The sequence below is a fragment of the Anabrus simplex genome, chromosome 10 (genome assembly GCF_040414725.1).
Source record: "Anabrus simplex isolate iqAnaSimp1 chromosome 10, ASM4041472v1, whole genome shotgun sequence".
NCBI classification, from domain to species: Eukaryota; Metazoa; Arthropoda; class Insecta; order Orthoptera; family Tettigoniidae; genus Anabrus; species Anabrus simplex.
The window spans coordinates 5,800,514-5,821,351 of record NC_090274.1 but is presented as its reverse complement, the minus strand read 5'-3'; the positions used below and the strand labels follow the sequence as shown (position 1 = coordinate 5,821,351).

Below are 20,838 nucleotides of genomic sequence, written 5' to 3'. Positions count from 1 at the left end.
CTGTGAACCACACTTGTGGACCATATTCTTTTAATAGTCCTATTAATGGGATACAATGAGACTGCGATGAATTAAATTTTTAAGCCATTTAGAATGAACGAATAACATCAGACTTGCTTATCAAATACAACATTTCTGCAAATGAAATGTAAGAGATCAAAATGGTATAAGCAAGTAGAGAAATACCTCACTGAATTAGTATCACCAAATCTGTAGGATAGAAATGCAATCAGGAAAATTGTCCATGGATTTGAGGAAGATGAGAAGAAACTGACGCGACGTTCCTGGTCGGAGGAGCAGAAATTACAAAAACCGGTGAAAATGAAGAACTATTGGGCAAGGAGGAAAGCTCAACAAATATTGATTCTGTGTGGTCTTAAGTGACCCATTTGTGAAGAAGAAGAAGAAGAAGAAGAAGAAGAAGAAGAAGAAGAAGAAGAAGAAGAAGAAGAAGAGTCATGTCTCTCTCTGCAGTTGATGGATGCTGGAATAGCAGATACCATAGCCTTGCAGCAAGATGGAGCCCTTGCACATTTTGCTGTCAGTATTAGAAAAGACTTTAACGAACTGTTTCCAGGTAGGTGGACTGGAGCCCTGACTTGGCCACTCCTGACAAAGCTTTGTGAGATTTCATAAAGGAAAAAGTCAGGCAACAGCGCTACCAAACATCAAACGAACTGCAGGCTGCTGTGGATATCTATTGCAAAAAATTTTTTCTACAAAACCTCTCATCGAACATGGCATCATATTCTCTTTTGTTACGGTAATGGTGGACCTCACTCTGATTCACACGAGTTGAATACACTTTATGACATAAGTCAAATGTTATTTTTTTATACTTACAAATAAAATAGAGAGTGAGTAACATGACTTATGGTCCACTCTGTAGAACCTAGCCCAATCGAGTGGAAAGCAATGCTATACTCAGCTAGGGACCCCGTGGTTGCTACTCCCAAGTTGAAAGCTACTAAGGATGAGTGAAAGCAGTGAGTAATGCCATGCAGTATATTCTTGTCCTCTTCTTTTCATACTTGTCCTTGGACTTATTATAGGTATTGTTTATTTTTTCTGTTTTTACATTTACATTTGTTTGTTTCCTTTTCAGGTTGAGATTGGTTTTGTTTGCTAACATCTTAGTTGCATTGCAGAATTCCTCAACTTGTAGCAACATTGACAGTGGTCTGATGGTTGGTGATGCAACAAGACCTCTCTAGAGGCAGGGACAAGGACTTGTCTTTACAAAGTAATGCTTTCTCTTTTCAGAAAACAGCGGCCCGGGGACAGAGTCGTTCGTCCCTTGACAGTCAGTATAGAGCTGGAGGTGTTCGACGACCTCAAGGGCCCTCCAGAACACCTGGGTATCAAGGTGGAACCAGATGACGACAACGACACCGTGGACTTCCGACAAAGGTTTTTTCTGTGTTTAAAAGTACTATTCACCTTCCTTATGAGCTTATAACATGTGTTGCGGTTTATTGGGAAGGCTCGAGACGTTGTGACCTTACAGGCTGGCTGCCACCTGAGGCCATATAGAGAGCTGATTATTACAATTTTAACCCATTTTATTCCCACAAAATCACTGAGAAATTTTATTATTGATTATGAAGATAAAAATTTACAGTATATGCATTTCTTACAATTTAACTGGTTGCTTTGATGCTGACTGTTATTTAAATTAAATACCATTATTCAAGTCTTTATCAGTAATGAAAAGGAACAACCACAGATTTAATCAGGTCATATATAGAGATACAGGAATTTGAAAAGGAATTCATAATAGGATAAACCCAAAGACAGGTCAGTGTGAAAAGAAAGAGAAACAGGAAGAGACAAGGACAAACATGAAAACGAAAAAGGACAAATGACCACCTCCACATCTTCATACATTATTGTTTTAACACAGATGAGCTCTCTCCTCACCAATTCCATTTCTTCTCCGCCCCGTCATGCTCTTTTCTGCTTTCCAGCTTCAACCCTCATTGAGGGCCTTCAGTCTTGACGTGGAAAGTGTAGGATAAGAAGAAAGAGAATAAAAACAGGAGAAGGGATGACACAAAGAGATAAATACAGGTGTTTGTACCGTGTTGCTAGTCTTTTACCATTTATCCTTTGCATACCACAATTCATCCATTCCCCACTTTCATTTGTGTGACTGCAGTTTTCATCTTTTCTGTTGTCAGTAGCAGCGATTGGGAATTAAAAGTGGGGGGGCACAAAAAGTATGGACAACAAAAAGACCCGTGTTCCAAGGGATACAGTGAGGGTAGACATCAAAAATAAAATAAAAAATTGCTATAAAGTGGTGTTTGATGCTCTCTGAGCAAATTTTGATAGAGACGTAAAGGTTGGCAGTCTACCAAATTTTTTTTTTTTTTTTTTTTTTTTTTTTTTTTGCTAGGGGCTTTACGTCGCGCCGACACAGATAGGTCTTATGGCGACGATGGGATAGGAAAGGCCTAGGAGTTGGAAGGAAGCGGCCGTGGCCTTAATTAAGGTACAGCCCCAGCATTTGCCTGGTGTGAAAATGGGAAACCACGGAAAACCATTTTCAGGGCTGCCGATAGTGGGATTCGAACCTACTATCTCCCGGATGCAAGCTCACAGCCGCGCGCCTCTACGCACACGGCCAACTCGCCCGGTAGTCTACCAAATTAAGGGCAATAATAATCGTACTATACAATGAAACTTTCACCAAAGGAACAATAGCTACGTATGTATTACAATTAAATAGAGTACGGCATGATTATACAATTAAAAGTACTTTAGTATTTGACTACACACCAACAAAGTAACAGTAGAACTGAACAGACATATTGAGTGAGACTGCCACACAGACGAATGTGCGTGGCAAGCGGGTGACCTTGGCAAAAATATACCCCTGTTACCCTTCGTCGCAGAACATACTACACATTACTCCGCGAGTCTCCACTAGTTGCTCTGGCACTGTACAATTCCATCAGCCGCGAAGAACGACATTTTGTGTGTATTTCTGCTACGTATTTTTCTTAATAATTTAATAATTTAAAGGAAAGAATAAGTTGAAAAGACAACAGGGTTTATACAAATTGTTTTTTAATAATTTCCAGTTTCATTTGGATAAAATGGAATAAAAATTTAATTTTTCTCCACAAAGTGGGGGGTGGGCAACTGTCCCCCCTTGCCCCCCCCCCCCCCCCAATCCCCAATCGCCGCTACTATCTGTTGTGATATTCTTGGATTCTGTCTCTTCACACTATTCCTTATAATGTCAGTCTCGTCTAAACCATCTTTCCCTTTCAGAAGGTCACCAAAATAATCTTTCCATCTTTTCCTTATCCCCTCTGGTTGAGTTTCAGCGTGCCTCCTTATCCAACTCTTCTGTAATTCCTTCCCAGCATTTCTTTTTTCCTTGCACATCATTTTGATTTTCTGATATTTTCCTCTGTCTTCTTCTTTTTAAAGAAATCTCTGTTCCATACTTACCATGCTTTCTTTATCCTCTCATTCCACCAAGGGGTTTCCTTGTTGATTCTACCTAGTGCGCTCTCTACTCATGTCAAATTCTCCACATCTGTTCTGGGTAAATAATTTTTCAAATTATCCTGGAATTTACCCTTAATTTCAATATCTTTTAATGTCCATTCTTTCATTTTCTTCTCTCTTATTTCTTTCATTCACACTCTTTTTTCTACTTTCATTTTTGGTACCATTACCCAATGATCACCATCAAATGTTCCTTACATTTTTTATGTTACTATACACAGAGTGCCAACGGCCGTAGCCGTGTTGAAACACCGGATCCCGTGAGATCTCCGAAGTTAAGCAACATTGGGTGTGGTCAGGAGTTGGATGGGTTGCCACACGCTGTTGGTGGGGGGTAAGGGAATGGAGGAGCGGAAAGGAACTGGCCACCCTACCGCACGTAAACTCCGGCTCAGGAACACCTCTGCGGAGGTTCAGACCTGCCTTCAGGCAGAATAACTCTTTTTATACACAGAGTGTCCAGAAAATGGTAAAGCACGGTAGAGGGATGTAAGTTTTCTATGTCAAAATCCTGTGAGGTGTAGTTTTGATGTTGCAATTGTGTTGGCATGTTGCACAGTTGCTGTTTGGCAGGTTGTATATAGTATAGCAGATGGCACCTTACCTAGGTGGGCCATATGTAGGTACTGTGTGATGTAGCCAAGTTCATCAAACTAGACTCATTGTAGAATAGACATATAAAACGATGTTAACATCCTATCACACTCATCACTCTCCTGAGCTTGGCTTGCCCTGCTATTTGACCCATATGCACCCAGTTCACTTGTTCACTGACATAGATAGGAATTGGTTAACTTTCTGGTGTGGTGTTATAGACTGGAGTCAAAATGCCACAAACAAGTCTGAAATTGTCTTATCTGCAATGAATAAGGTATTGTAATAATAATAAGAAAGAAAAAGAAGAAGCCACATTGATTGAGTAAGCCCTCAGCAACTGTTCTTTTTCGGTCTTTCTCCACTGTTTTTCCTGAAGGAGAAGAAGAAGAAGAAGAAGAAGAAGAAGAAGGAGGAGGAGGAGGAGGATCGCTTAAGCCCTCAACAACTGTTATTTTTCTTTTTCCACTGCTTTTCCATATGCATAACAAGAATAAAAGAAGAGCAAGAAGAGGATGAGAATAGAAGAAAGAAAGAAAGAAAGAAAGAAAGAAAGAAAGAAAGAAAGAAAGAAAGAAGCCATATTTGATTGAGTAAGCTCTGAGAAACTGCTCTGTCTTTCTCCACTGTTTTTCCTAAAGCAGAAGAAAAAGGAAAGAAGAAGAAAAGAAGAAAATTAGGAGCCATATTTGATCGAGTAAACCCTCAGCCATTGTTATTTTATTCCTTTCTCCACCGTTTTTCCTATACTCTAATGGCGTTGCGGGTGCGGACCGTCACGTTTATGGATATTTTACCCCGTGAGACAGAGCGCTTAACAATCTGCTTATGGGTGCATTTGGGTCAACAGACAGCCTGTATATCACTGCATGTACGTACCAGGTGTATGCATAAGTTTCTGTTGGTTTTCTAGTAAAGAAAATCGTAATTTTCAAGGGAAATACATTTTTTGTTTATTCAAAATATTGGCCATCGGCTTCTACACACTTCGCCCATCTTTCAGGTAAGTTAAGAATACCATGCCAGAAAAAGTGCTTGTCTTTTGCGGCAAACCATTTGTCGAGCCATTTTCCAACTTCCTTGAAATTGCTGAAGTGCTGAGTACGTGCCCCATTGATGCGAAGAGGTGATAGCCAGATGGCGCCAGGTTGGGGCAGTACGGAGGGTGCGGAAGAATGTCTCACCCAGGTGATTTCAAGGTGTCTTGCAATGGTTTTGCTGTGCGAGATGGCGCATTGTTGTTTGCAATAGCGATGAGCATTAACGGTTTTGCTGGGCTTCAAGAGTTCATAATGCACAATACCGCTACCAGAGCGTGCACTTTCACATTGAAATCATCACGTTTAAATTGTCGAAACCATGTCTCACATGTTCTAATTGATGGAGCGTGTTCACCACATGTCTCTACCAGCAAACAATGACTTTCCACAGTCTTTTTCTTTTAATTAAATAAGAAAAGCAATGCGTGTCGCAAATGTTCTTTTTCAAGCACAAACGTCAACATGGTCACTGAATGATACAACACAGACTCTGGTGTTTGGCGGACAGCTTGTGTGTGTTGGTAAGTTAATGTCAGACGAACAAACCGACATATGTGTCAAATTCATACGCTGCATACTGTTCGCTGATGCCATCTCTTAGTGAAACCGGTAAAGACTTATGCACACCTGGTATCACTAATGTGATGTTGGTGGTTAGTTTCAGTGAGAAGCTGCTCCTAGCTGAGAGGGTGAATGTGACGGCTCTAGTGGAAGAGGACGTGCGGTGTGGAGGAATGGTACTGGCAACCAATCTCACCAAGAACACCATCAAGGAGCTGACGGCAGACTGCATTCTGCAGAAGTGTAGCTTCAGGTTGGAATAATTTAATATTAAATCATATATAGACAGACAGGAACACATAATAAAGCAAACACAATGTCAGATCAGCGGGGGATGAAACAGGAGACAAGGACAAACTCACATCTACACACACCGTTGTTTTTCTAGAAGGACTTTCTCTTCATCAATACCAGTTCTTCATAAACTATGCCCTTAACATGTTGCTTCAGTTTCCCAGCTTCACTGACAGGAGCCGGGCTGAGTGGCTCAGATGGTTGAGGCGCTAGCCTTCTGACCCCAACTTGGCAGGTTCGATCCTGGCTCAGTCCGATGGTATTTGAAGGTGCTCAAATACGTTAGCCTCATGTCGGTAGATTTACTGGCACGTAAAAGAACTCCTGCGGGACTAAATTTCGGCACCTCGGCGTCTCCGAAAACCATAAAAGAGCAGTTAGTGGGACGTAAAGTAAATATCATAATCATCACTGACAGGACAAGTATCGACATGTATTGAGAGAAACACTCCCAAGTGATCTTTTCTCACAGCAGTAAAGGAAGTTTATGGATGATACCAAATTTCCTCACCCAATTCTTCATGGTGAACTTTGCTCTGGCATGAGGATTAAAGGAGTCCTTTCGAAGCATTACAAAGACCAACTTAAACATAACATGTACTTGACAGGTGTCAACTTACAATCCTGTGATGCACTTGCTAAAAATTGTTCAGTTTGGTGACACACAGTCTCTACTGCCATTAGTACATTTCAAATGAAGAGGCTAAACAACAAACTCAAAAGCGTTAAACTCAACCAAGGTGTTCACGTCCAGTCAGTGCAACTTAGGTGGACATTGGTTTCATGCTAAAATCAGCCTGTTTAGTAATGGGAAGCATAATCATAAACTATATCGATGTTGTCAATCTTGACCCTAAAGCAGAATATTGTGATTACCTGCCAGTGGCATACATTCGGGAACTTATCCACTTACATGATGTAATTGAGGATGAGGAATTGGATTCCACATAGAGTACATATGCTGAATGGCTACAAGAACCATTACGCAAAGATGTGGATGACAACTGTATGCTGTTTGATTGTCCTGGGTAGATTGAATTTGATAAAGAAGTAGCTTGTCCAGTTGCTAGATGGATGTCTGTTGTGGACTCTCAGTTTATGGTTCATGGTGACAAGTTTCTGTCAGGGTCTATGGTTGCTTTGAGCCTGTAACCTCTAGCCGGTGCATCCTCAGGTGGTGGAAAGGGGACCTACAGATATGTAGGCTGTTTAGAATCAACAGGCAGCCCAACTCCTGGGAATACTGGGGCACCTTCTCTCCTGGGGTCAGCAAGTAAGGTAGTGAAGAAGGACTTCAGTACAGTGTAGGTGGCAGAAGAGGAGATTAAATGAGTATACGGTTTGAATATTTTGAACACACTTTAATGCAATTGTAACAGCCTTGATAATCAGGCAGTATTTTACACGATTACAATTAAAAATTACTTTTTCAACAAGTAATCAGAAAAATTACATTTACAATTAGTTTACAGAGCACTAGTCTTAAGGAAATCACTGATATTTTATCACTGACTTTGGCACAGTTTGCAAGGAAAATATATTATTTCATTTTGTGTGTGTGTTTTTTTAAAGCATAAAGACATTAAGCGGCATTCATCACTTAGTGAGACTAGACATGATACCTTTGAACTTTTGAAATTATCCTTTCCTATAATTTTTATTTTAGTTAATGACTTGTGGCATTTCTAATAATTTGCCATTAACTGGTTGTTCTCATCGCTAAGCCTTGATGTCTTTTGGAGAGAGCACACCCTACAGGGGCATGTGACAGAAGACTTGTGGTTAAATGTGGTGTATTTGGAAGAAGTAGAGAGCTACTGGTTCTGCCGCAGTAGAATTGAAGAAGTTCTCTTCATCATCATTTATTTTTTCCTGTTTCTGCTCCTGAGCAAGGTATATCAATGACTAGAATTATTTCAAGAAATAAATAACAAGTAAAAATGACATTTTTTAAAAAGTAATGATTACAAGTAAAAATAACTGAAAATGTAAGCGTTACTTTTACTCAATACTTCCCAACTGTGGTTATCGATTCTGGAAGTGAGGCATGATAAGCAGTAGCAGCAGTTGTCCTGGATCATGTGACAGCCCGCTCCCTCATTAGTGCCGAGGTTGTTAGTCACCGTTTGATGAAAGTGTCCTTAAGACTGACTAAATCGTAATACAAGCCTACATGCCAGTCACAACCAATGAAGAAAAACAAGTAGATGAACTGTATGAATAAACAGATGAACTCATTAAGTCTGCAAAAACCAGCGGTAATGTAATTCTAATGTGTGACTTTAATGCAGTAGTAAGAGAAAGCAGTGAAGGAAACATAGTGGAAAAGTTTTGTGTAGGCACTGGAAACAAAAAGATCAATGATTAGTTTGATTTTGCAGAGAAAAGACGTTTGTAATTGCCAACACTTGGTTTGAGGCTCACTTGAGAAGGAAGTGTTCCTGGAAAAATCCTGACAACAGAAGACTACATAGCTGTAAAATTAAGAAAGGCCTTCACTTATCCAGGTGCAGATATAGACTGGTTTCAGCAATGATCAATGTCAGGTTTACAAACTTGGATGTTTCAAGAAGAACAAAAAATGGAAGACTGAAACATTTTGCAAGCCATAGTACTGAATAGTAATTAACTTAAGGCTAAAGGAAAACCTCATAACCACCAATGAGGTAGATTTAAAATGGTTCAAACTATGAGAAACTGTTTGCAATGCAACAGAAGACCTAATAAAACCTTCAGAATCAGCTACAAGAAAACCAAGGGTCATGGGAGAAATACTGGAAAAGACTGAAGAGAGGAATTGCTAAATACAGGGAAAAGCAAAAGGAACTATAAAGTATCTGAGAACAAGTTCGAAGAGTCAATGATACGATGAACAGTGCAGAGATGTGGAAGAACTGATTAAAGTGGTAGGACAGATAAAGCCTACACAGAGATTAAGAACTTGATGTACTCTAGGACTAGAACCCAATGCACAACTCGTGGATCTAGGAGAACAATGCCATCAATAGAAGAATGTATGGAGGCGGTGCTAGCATTCCTGATTATATACGAGTGGAGGAACAATTTTACAAAGCACTGCAACAGATCCATGGCAGGAAATCTCTAGGGATTGATGACAGTCTGTCTAGAGTTCAAGTGAGCCTCATTGTACATGCATCTAAAATACTGTAAAGATCATGAAAATTCAGTTGCATGGATCATTAGATCTGAACAATTCCCAGTTTGGGTTTCAGAAAGAGAAATCGATAACAAAAGCAATATTTCGTTTTCCGATTTTTCTACTTTTAAGTGGCCATATATTTCACTGTCTTTGATGATTTAAATGAAAATGGTTGACAAAGTAATTCTGCTTTCTGAAGTAACTTGCTCTCTTCTTGTGGATCAGGTTGGGCGGTCCGGAGGTGTGCCCACCGGACTACAAGGAGAGTGACGACCGCACTTTCTGGATCTACTTCCTACTCAGATTTGTGGGTACCACCATGCTGACTGCAGGTGTCACCATGCTCGATCCCATAGCACTCACCATGATCCAGAAATACGGAGGAGAATTTGGTAGAGAGAGACTCTTCTCTTCACTAGGAATGGCTTTCTTCTCGCCACTTACAGGTCTACTCATCGACCAGAACAGCAAACACCTGGGTGAGTATTTTACAATTTGCTTTACATTTTAAACCGGTCTCGAAAGCCAAGAATAACGACCGAGAGGATTCGTCGTGCTGACCACACGACACCTCGTAATCTGCAGGCCTTCGGGATGAGCAGCGGTCGCTTGGTAGGCCAAGGCCCTTCAAGGGCTGTAGTGCCATGGGGTTTGGTTTGGTTTTACATTTTAAAACTTTAATTTAATCAAGTTGTTTCTTTTTCAGGAGGTCGTCTATAAATCTAGTTATTCAAATTTAGTTTCGGCAGAATGAAGAACCCAAGTTATACATATATATTTTTTAAATTGCTGTACGTCGCACCGACACACATAGGTCTTAAGGTAAAAATGGGATAGGAAAGGGCTAGGAGCAGGAAGGAAGTGACCATCACCTTAATTAAGGTACAGCCCAAGAATTTGCCTGGTTTGAAAATGGGAAACCATGGAAAACCATCTTTAGGGCTGCCGACAGTGGGGTTTGGAAAAAGCTTATGGGATTAGGCTGTGCTTAATTAAGAGTAGAATGGAACCATATGGCGTCTTGATATGTAGAAAATACAAATACAAGTGAAGTTTGGAACAAAGTTGTGTATTTATCCCTAGCCTAATTCCATAAGCTTTGTTTTTATGATGTGCCTCTGTATTATAGTATTTAAAACCACAAGTCTAAGGAAGTGTAACCCCATTTACAACTATGATGTAAATTTGATTCCATTTTAAAATGAGCTAGCCCTGTATTATGATACAAATTTTTTTGTGAATCTGTACTACAATTTCAGGAAGTGTCACTTCATGTTTCAGCAGGACTGTTACGCAATTTTAATTTTAATCCGACGACGTATACCAACTAAGACTTATTTTTAATTTCACGTAAAACCTATTTTTAATATTCATTGTTTCTATGTTCTATATTCTATATTCAGTCAATTTCAGAATACAGAGAGTATGATACACAGCTGGGACTTAAGGGCTATCAAGACAAGACAATTCTAGTTGCTGGTGACTTTTGTTTCTGACTTGTCGAGTGTACATAATAATTTTTTGCTGAAGATGATCTCAAGTAAAAGTATTGAATAAGTGGAAATATTTTAAGCTTTTTGGTTTTCTATTTGTAACGGAGACCTGGCAATTGGAAATATTTATGCTCTGCATTAATTTATAACTGTTGGGTTCTTTAGTCTACAAAACTAATTTTGAATGAATAAATTTATAAACTAAGTTATCTGCGGGGCGGGAACCATGGTAACAGAATTATACCAACAGTTACCAGCTACAGTAAATTATCAGAATTGTTTGTTATGAAGTTACCATTTTACTGCCCCAAAGAAAACCACTAAAATCAAAAGATTATATAAGTAACTTAGTATGATGTACTAACATAAAAAATTCACAATGAAAGGCAAATATAATTTTATTTGGCTATTAATAAAGCCATTAGTTTTTGATTATGAAACCAGAAAATAAAAGAATGGCATCAAACAATAATGAAATTCCTCTCTAAGAGTAAGATTCTCTGTGCTTACGAGAACTCATATAACACTGTCCTTAAATAACATGAACACTTAATATTATCATTTTGTTGTTCCATAGGATACTGAATTGATATTTTACTTTATCTCTCATGAGGAATTATTTTCAGCAACTGGGCTCTTCATGTAAAATGAATGATGATATACAGCTGGGACTTTAGGGCTATCAAGACAAGACAATTCTAGTTGCAGGTGACTTTTAAAGATACTCTCTGTATCCTGAAATTGACTGAATATCTATAATGTCTGTACATCTCACTTAGTGTCATATGGGTCATCTCTTAACTCTGAGTCTGTAATGTCAGTGGAGTAGATTTTGCATCTGGAATGTAGACACCTCTCTGATATTCAATAACACTAAATCTGCTTCAGACAGAAATTTCTTCCTACTCTGAGGTGTTGTCTTGCACCAAACAAATGTAAGCAGTCATTTTATAATAGTTTCAGAAATCACTCATAGATGGCAGTTACAGTCAAGAGAGAGTGAGCATACAGAGTACCTTTAAAAGTCACCAGCAACTAGAATCGTCCACGTTTGCACTAACCACTATCATACACCAAGGCACAGATTTGGTAGTGTCGTCAATTGTCTGTTCCATGACATCAGCCCTTAGAAATTACAGTTGTAATTGGGGTTTTAATCAGATCATCAGACCATGGTTAACAATTACGAAGGAATGGGAAAGATTCTGATCTCTCAAAGAATTCAGATAATTTTTAAGAAATATGGAAAAGTGAACAACTTTTTAGACCTTATAGACTTAATAATCGTCAGTGTTGGAGGAGACCAGGGGAGGTCAGATGGAGAACAATGTCAAGGTGTCATCGGTCTCTTAACAACTGAAACTTACTATTGATATGACTCCCCTTGCAGGTTACACCGACTATTCGGCTGCTTTCTACACGTATGATGTCCTGCTTCTCATCTCGGCTGTGACTGTAGCCCAGCTGCCCCTGCAGGCCCACATCCCAGCAGACAACATTGTGAGGGATCTCCTACGCATCGTCCGCCTGCCTCACGTCATACTCTTCATCATCTTCCTCTTCCTGCTCGGCAATTTTTGGGGATTTATTGAGTCCTTCTTGTTCTTGTATCTCAAGGAGTTGGGAGCCTCTAACTACCTTCTGGGTGAGTACAGAATGCTTGCTCACTGCTCTCCCTAGGATCTTTTTAATGGGCACATCACTCTGCCGTTTTCACAGAATGCCTGGCTGACATAATATTAATGCATATTTGAGTCACTGGGTGCTCCAAATTAAAATGTAAATACCATAAAACTGTTTAATTAAATGATAAATCATCATTGTTAGCATATCGCATCAATTACATCAGAGTTCAAATGTTTAGCTTTACTAACAGGTAATTTCGTGAGCGAATGGTGTATAGATAAGTGTGGAATCGCGTGTTACATGATTATGATTATGAACGAGCAGTAGAACATTAGGAGTTCTCTGTTATGCCTTGTTCGTGATAATGACACTAAAATAGTTCAATTTTGCAGTTAATGTTTACCTGTCTAATATTATTGTTAATGCCCTGAGGAGAATAAATTGAAATTTTTTCATATTTGTTTTTTACGTGGTATTCCTCGCCCGACTGCTCATTTCTGCCACCCGGGTGATGAAAATTTCTGGGGAGAACACTGCTTGCTTCATATTGAAATCATGTTGAAGATCATAGACGTTCTTAGCAATAGTCCTTCAGATCTGGAACTGAGTATGATATGATAATTAGCATTTCCAAGACAAATACATAAATGACAAATCAAGTCATAGTACAGTATAACATCATCCACTAAACACCTAGTTCTTTACTAATATCATTTCTGTACATGAAAAAAAAAAAAAACACAAGACACAATAATACTACCTTCCAGAAGCCCCCTCTTAAGCATTACAGGATCAGATAATGGCCTACTCTAATTCTCTGAGTTCTGTTTTCTAGAAAGTTCAATCATTCTTTTGTGTGGTCCAAGGTCTCAGTTTTGTCAGCAGTCTCCAGTGATCTACCTTATCAAAAGTCTTGGATAGGTCAATAGCGATACAGTCCATTTGACCTGAATCTGAATGGAACGGAAAGGCTCCCTAGGCTTTATGAACCTAGGAAGAGAAAAAAAGGAGTTGAAGTTGGCAGGTTTGATAGGGAATTTGAAAGTGAAAAGTCTGGTTTACAAAAATGGGAACAAAGCTAGACTCAACTAAGGACACTATGGTTGCTACTCCCACACCTACACTACCAATTTGAGAGCCTCTAAAGAATGGATGAGTCACCCAACTTCAGTCATGCCTTACGACTATGGCTCGGATCGATATGCTCGAAAACCACGTGTTATATGCTCGATAGATATGCTCGAAAAACCCATTATATGCTCCATAGATATGCTTGAAAAAACATTATATGCGGTTAAATATGCAGAATATGCTTGAAAAACACCGTTAAAAACTATAGAAAGGAAAGTGAAACTAAAAAAACCAATAATATATCTTTATATACGAGCTTTATTTTCTAATTGTATGTATACACTGCGATATACTCGCATTCAAGTTTGATGAGAAGTTTTCTTATAAAAGTTACAGTTTAAAAGTTCATTTTCAAGATGTTCAGAATTAGGCGAGTCATTGAAGTAGATCTGCATTGCTCTGTACAACAAGAAATTTTTCTATGTTTTCAGTTTTGAATGATTTTCTTACATCAGTCAATAAAAGTTTCAATGATGAGAACGATCTTTCGACGTCAACTGACACGAGAGGTAAATACTTGAATGATGCTACTTCTTGTGCAGAGTAGTTCGGAAAATCCTCTGACGGTGCAGACTCGCCACGCAGCATCCTCTCCAAGTCCAACGCTGAACTCCAACCGGGATTTTGAGCCAGCACAAACTCCAATTTTTGTTTCACTGTTTTCCCAGTCTCTCCAGGCCACGAGTCAGCTTCTTGGATGACTCCTTGTATTGTAGCGACCACTTCAACCAACTCCATCCCTCGCGATTCCAACTTTAGGATGGCCTCAGGAATGACGCTCATGTAGGCTTTTATGAAAGTCAAGGATGGCATCAAACCCTTCATTTTAAAAGCAGCCTTAGCTTTTGCGATGTACTTGCTGTCCGCCTCATCAAACGTATTGATCACCTGGAAAAAATATAAATGAAAAACATTAGCCAAGGAGAATAACCGAGAAAATTACAAAATTAGGCGCCGTATGATGGAGTAAAGATAAAAGATATGAAAAGAATGATGGAGAAAACCTCGAAAATGATAAGATTTTAAACATTTCAACTAGTCTTACCTCTTCAATTGCCCTATGATTTTCAGCGTAATACAAGGCAGCTAATATTCAAGTTCCCCATCGCATCAATATGGGCTCAGGAGGTAAAGGCAGCTCTGGATGCATCGTCTTGAAGGCACGGACGCTGTTCACGCTGGGCGATTTTTTGCGCAGCTCCTTAGCAACTTTGTGCATTGTATGGGCAAGACAAGTAACATGTAACATCTTCAGGTAGAGAAGAATGAAGCTCTTCCCAGCCTTAATCATGTAGGGAGCAGCGTCAGTCACCAATGCAAGTACTTTGTTTACCTCCTCATCTGAAAAGGTTGGCCACAGCTAGCCTGAAACAGGAATGCATAAAATGAAGGGTGAACCGTTCAGTTAATGGGATTCTGACATGTCGTACGATTGTAAGAGATATTTAACTATTTGAACTATCAGAGTCTTCACTGAGCATACATAGAATGCATTGAAATTATAACCAGACTGTACTTATTCTTCTTTGGCAAAACACTCAAAGAATAAATTAACAAAAATATACTTACACAGAGCTGCTTACGCTGTTCGCACAATGGTACCATGGTTTGTCACATCTAGCTCCCTGCACAGAATTAGGTGGCCCTTCCCCAGTTCATTGGGACTGAGTTTTCCAACAATAACATTGGCCATGTATCTTCCACAACTGTCTGTGGTCTCGTTGATAGATAACCAAATTGAGTGGCTTCCGATGTCATCCCTGATTGCGTGTAGAACCTGGTGAAGAAAGTACCAGAATGAATATTCTTCGCGGAATGAAGGTATTATCGAGAGATTACCTTCATTACGACAGAGCCAGATCCATGTTAAAATTACTTCTAAATTGTTTAAACGAGAATGCGGAATACGGCAATCATGCATGAATTCATACCTTTTCATACTCCGAAGAAACGTAATTTTTACTCATGAGGCAACTCTCTTCCTGCAAAGTCCTTGAAGAGAGCTCTAATCTCAGCATGTTCGACGTTGTAGAGGGGTATGTTGGCACTTAAAAACGCCCTACAAACTCTGGAAGAGAACTCGTCCGAGTGCTGTTTCTTCAATTTCCTTTTTTTAAATTCTTCAACTTTTTCTGAGTGCCCACTTGTGGCTTTATGTTGAGAAAATTGAAAACCCTTTGAAATCTTGATCTGAAAATAAATTCGGTAGAAGTCCGCTATAGCGAGTACGGCTTATAACAAGAATCCCGTTATACCGACAATATTTTGCTGTCCCTTCAAAATTCCTATATTGAACTGTGTATTATCCTTCGGTTACAGCGAGAGCCCTATCACTGATGCATTTGTTATTACGAGCGATTAAGCACGTGCGCGCAAATTTTTCCGGTATAGAAAATTATGCACCCCAGCGATTATGATGCATGCAATCGATTATCTTCGGTGTTGTTTCCTCGCTATGTCCACTAGCGAGTTCTCTTGTAGACATTCGAAGGTGATGTCGGAGTCTATTAGTAATACCCGTCGACTGCTGTTCTGTAAAGAAAATTCGAAATGAAACAGAACATATTTTCGTAATAAATGCGTAAATAACATGTCCGATAACAGTTCTTAAATCATTAAAAACAAAGGCTGACTAAACGATCGCTTAATTTTAATGCTAATACTACAATTAAATGAAAATGGGATACACCTCGAGATATGGCAGAGTGCATGATTGATTTCACAGGTTAGTTTATATTTTCTCGCTTTTGGTTAAATTACGGAAATGTTATTATCGTGTAAATTTATAGCGGGAAGTTTATAATATGTCTAGTAGCGCTTGAAGTATGTTTTCATCATATGTATAGTACGGTTAAGTTAAGATAGGTGACGCTGTTTGTGATGTATACAAGGAACTTGGTATACAGTAACACAACATAAAGTTTATTTCTTCAATAGTTTTATACAGTATTTACAAGAAATGAAATGAAATTTGTATTGAAGCTTGATTGATTGCATGCAGTTAATGCTGTTATTAAATGCTAGATTGAAAGTCTGTGGCACAAATATATATTTACAAAGAGCGAGTCCTATGTACACATTAACACCTATCTTGAGGAGATAGTCTATTCCATTAGGAAATGTCCTTAGATAGTTGAAAACTATCCGTTGTGGGATAACAAGAGTAACTTGTAGAGAGAGTAGCATTAGTGTAATGCTGGTATTGGACTTAGGCTTGCAAGGAACTTGCATCAATATCTTAATTTGCAGAATGCTAAGATAGTCGTCGAAGCACTGGTGAGGACTTGGGAGTGTAGCAGAATGCTTGACTCGGGGCTCAACGTCGCTACGAGCATTAGGGAAGATGAGGCAATGTCCGGAGGTGAGACCTCACAACCAGCAATCTGTCCACCTGTTCAAGACACGTTTTTAAGAGGAATGCCTCCGTGTTTGACTTGCGGTGTGGGCTGGCTGTTGGACACTGGGGTAGTCCTTGGTAAGGCGAGGAAAGTCGCTCCTTATATAGCGCTTGGCTGACGTCATCGACGAGCATGCCAGGCGCAGTGCAGTCCTCTCGTAGGCTCTGGAAACATGGGTGATGCGGTGGGTTGCGGAGCTTGTAGGCGCGGAGGACACGCACAACAGTTTGAATAAGGAAACCAAAACGTTTGCCACAAAATGCGATCGATCATCTTTGGTACTGTATAGTTTTCTCACTACGTGCATTTGCGAGCTCTCTCGTCGACATTCGAAGGCGATGTTGGAGTCGATTAGTAATACCTAACGACTGCTGTTCTCTAAAGAAAATTCAAAATGAAAGAGAATAACAAGTTTTCATAATAAGTGCGTAAATAACGTGGCCGATAGCAGTTGTTAACTCGAAATAACGGCTAAAATAAACGATCTCTTAATTCTAATGTTATATACTGAAATTAAGTAAGTACCGGTACTGTATGTGATACACCTCAAGATATGGCAGAGTACATCACTGATTTCAGAGGATAGTTCATATTTACTAGTTAAATTTCCGAAAGGCTATTCACATGTAAATTTCTCTACGTGTGTTTCAAATGTGTTTTCATCACACAGAAGAAAACTCTGGAGTGATACCGTATTTCTCTGAATCCAAGATGACGTTTTTTCCTCAGAATCTCATGCGAAAAATCAAGGGTCTTCTTGCATTCGCGGCCTAACAGTAATGAATACCACTGGCAACTCCCGCGGTAACCACGCTGCTTCTTTTCACCCCAGCACGCGCACTCACACACAAAATTCGTTGACATTAAAACGACCGTCTCTTTACTATACATCGCTAGCTGTGACAACTGGTTGTACAGTGCGTGTGTGTAACATCACTGGATCTCGGGAAATAGTGAAGAGAGAATTACATTCTATTAGCCTCTACAAGACCGTTTCTCAAATCTGCAGAATGGCATCAAAACATGCGAGCCTTCGAATTCTTAGAAAGGCCACGGCTACTCAGTGGCAAAGTTATAACGCGTCTACTGTACCTGACTCTTAGTAAAATTAAGTTTCATAGACAGCAAGAATATTTTCGTGATGGATAGTCGTAAAGATACGTGGAAAAGGCATTGCCGGCAAATTTTCAGCGGGTTCTCATCGATATTATGCCGATTTTAAGTTAATGGTTATTAAACACTTGGAAATGTAGAATAAATTTGCAGCCGCAAGAAAATATGGTGTAGGCCTAACTAAAGCCAATATTTGGCGTCAGCGCGAAGACAAAGATACAAAAAATGCATTCAGTAGTCCGCAACAAGGACGCTTTAAAGAAGTCGAAAATGAAATTGTGAGGCATGTGCACGAAAAACGCAAGGCCGGAAAGGCCATGCCGTGGCGCAGTAAACTCATTCATTGACCTTCAAGGTCCGCGATTAGGCCTATACATCGCTAGCCGCTGAAGTTGACCGAACCCGGCAAGCGAGATGTGCGTGTAGCGGTATCCGGTTATATCTGGCGCTTAATAAAAGTATCGTAACAGTTTTTATAGACAGCAAGAATAATTTCCTCATGGATCACCGTATTGTAGAGAAACATGGAATAGGTTTTACTGGCAAATTTTCAACGTGTTCTCTTCGGTATTATGATGCCAATTTTAAGTTAATGCTCACGGAAATAAAGAATAATTGTGCAGCCGCAAAAAAATGCGGCATAACGAAATGTTCGGCGTCTAAAAATAGTGTAAAAATGCGTAGGCTATTGTAGAACAAAGGCATTTATATGATTCTACAAAGCACTTTTTGAGCCTGATTTAAATTTTTTTAAGGAAAACGTGGAGTTCGTCGTGGATTCGGAGAAATTCGAAAATGTAATTTTTTCAGAATGAAATTAAACATACACTTTCACGTAGTATCGGATTACGTAAAATAACAAATAAGTCGTAGTGTGGATATCATCTGCAGAAATGCAAGTTTTGAACAAACTGATTGCCGTTTCATACCTACTTTAATGTGTATGGGGGTTTTGCGACTTTTGACTTTTATACAAAAATAGGATATAACGACAATCCGTCATAGCGAGTAAATTTCCCGCTGTTGTGAATTCTCGCTATAATGGACTTCTACTGTAGGTAGGTACGCATAAGTGAGAAAAAATACATTGAATGAATAAAAATAAAGCATTGTGGACTATGAAATTATTTTCAAATATTGCAATTGAAATACGAGCACCCTCTCAACGATCCCATGAAAAACCAGCAAATCCAAACGTCAATTTCCGTCTCGGAAATGTAAAATCTGAGGATCTAATGGGTCTACACTCCGAATTCTTAGACTCCTCTCTACTTACCTAGTAGGTAGGCACCGCATGCTGCACATACGGCTTACTTGAAATTTCAACCGTTTGACCAGTAATATCTTTAAGAACATAGATGTGAAAATGTCAATAAGAACTTACCTCTTTTTCACACATTTTGCAGAAAAGAATTTTCCCGTCAGTAGAAAACGAGTCAGGGTCTTCCTTTGCACATCGTCAGAGTAAAACACTCAGAGATTCCTTAACTTTAGGCATCGCGTACTTGGAAATCACAAGAACTCGATAGGTACGTCCGGATACGATTACGAACTGAGAACTGAGAGTAGAATGCAGAAACTTCACTTGACCGGGTCGGATCTTCCACCACTTCATGGGAAAAGCCACCTAAACAATACTGGTTCCAAAAATAGGCACACCACTAAAATACCTCACATTTCAAAGTGAAATGATGCTTGGGGCTTCCAGAGCTTATCTGACGAGTCGCACTCTAATCCGGCAAAGGCCAATTAGGGCGTGTGAATGACCTCACTAAAGCTTAAAAACCTGCGGTTCTATTATTCGCACCAGACAGGCTTTTCAACAATTATTTCTGTTTTAGAACCTTAAGGATTAAGGATGGTCAGGGCCCGAATTCGGGGCGGGGGGGGAATTCGAAGAAAAACAAACTATTTAGACGAAAACCAATGCTTCTATTCTGAAAACCACGGTTTTATGCATTTATATGCTCGATAAATTTAAATTCTGTTGGTCCCAGAGAGATGAAAATACTACCGGAAGGCTTCTTTCAACGTGTACTATTCAGGAAAAAAATATGCTAATATGCTTCAATCCGAGCCCTACTTATGACAGACTATCTGCCGTTGCAGTCGCTTAAGTGCGACCAGTATCCGGTATTCGGGAGATATTGGGTTCAAATCCCACTGTCGGCAGCCCTGTAGATGGTTTTCTGTGGTTTCCCATTTTCACACCAGGCAAATGCTGGGACTGTACCTTAATTAATGCCACGGCTGCTTCCTTCCCAGTCCTAGCCCTTTCCTGTCCCATCGTCACCATAAAACCTATCTGTGTCGGTGCGACGTAAAGCCAATAGCAAAAAGAAAGAAAAAAGAGGAGGCATTAAAGTATGTCTGCATATCTAACTGGGTGTGATGATTTCATTTCTACTACATCATCATCTTTTTCCTGACAAGATTTAGGCCAAATGACCTGTTCTGGCTTCAGTCCAGGTGCAGTTTCTCCATAAGGACTGTAGCCCTTCCCAGTGCTTGGCGAAGGCGAACAAAAATATACTTGCATATCCGAAATGTTTACTTCCTTTGAAGTATTTAAACTAGTGTAACTCATGCTAATTCTGCTAGGGCTGGAGAAGGTGAGTGCAGTATGTGACAGTGTCACTAGCAAGTAGCGAGGCTGGATTCCCACTGTTCAGGCTGCGCAGTTCACTCGGCGCACGGAGGAAGTGCGTCAGCCGGACTAGCCGCCAGCCTTTCTCGAAGAGCAAGTAGTGTGTCGTGTTTGTTGTGCCTTCTAACAATCAGCATTTATAACGTGTCAATTATTTTAAATTCTACAGCGTGCATTTACCAGTTTCAATGCCTCAAGGAAACAGTTAATTGTAGTTAAAATCTTATGAACAGACATGGAAAAGAATAGTGTTAGGTAT

The 20,838-nt window shown here is 39.6% G+C and overlaps 2 protein-coding genes across 2 annotated transcripts in view; both read left to right on the top strand.

Annotated features, from left to right (window-relative positions):
• The window catches only part of LOC136881765 (major facilitator superfamily domain-containing protein 6-A), a 97,989-nt gene that overhangs the window by 38,556 nt on the left and 38,595 nt on the right, over positions 1 to 20,838 (top strand). Inside the window, exons 5-8 of the mRNA XM_067154200.2 lie at positions 1,264 to 1,410; positions 5,815 to 5,970; positions 9,397 to 9,650; positions 12,055 to 12,309. Coding sequence (XP_067010301.2) covers positions 1,264 to 1,410; positions 5,815 to 5,970; positions 9,397 to 9,650; positions 12,055 to 12,309 — 812 coding nt within the window. The remainder of the gene's footprint in view (positions 1 to 1,263; positions 1,411 to 5,814; positions 5,971 to 9,396; positions 9,651 to 12,054; positions 12,310 to 20,838) is intronic.
• Positions 6,819 to 7,163, top strand: LOC136882210 (GPN-loop GTPase 3-like). Its single transcript, XM_067154774.2, has 2 exons — positions 6,819 to 6,956; positions 7,044 to 7,163. Exons 1-2 carry the CDS (start codon positions 6,819 to 6,821, stop codon positions 7,161 to 7,163), a joined length of 258 nt encoding a protein of 85 aa, XP_067010875.2.

Bases quoted from the DNA above. Each gene is read 5' to 3' on its own strand.
- LOC136882210 (XM_067154774.2), top strand. From the start codon at position 6,819: ATGGGAAGCATAATCATAAACTATATCGATGTTGTCAATCTTGACCCT. The intron at 6,957-7,043 runs ACATAGAGTACA...TGTCCTGGGTAG, and splicing joins AGGATGAGGAATTGGATTCC to ATTGAATTTGATAAAGAAGT.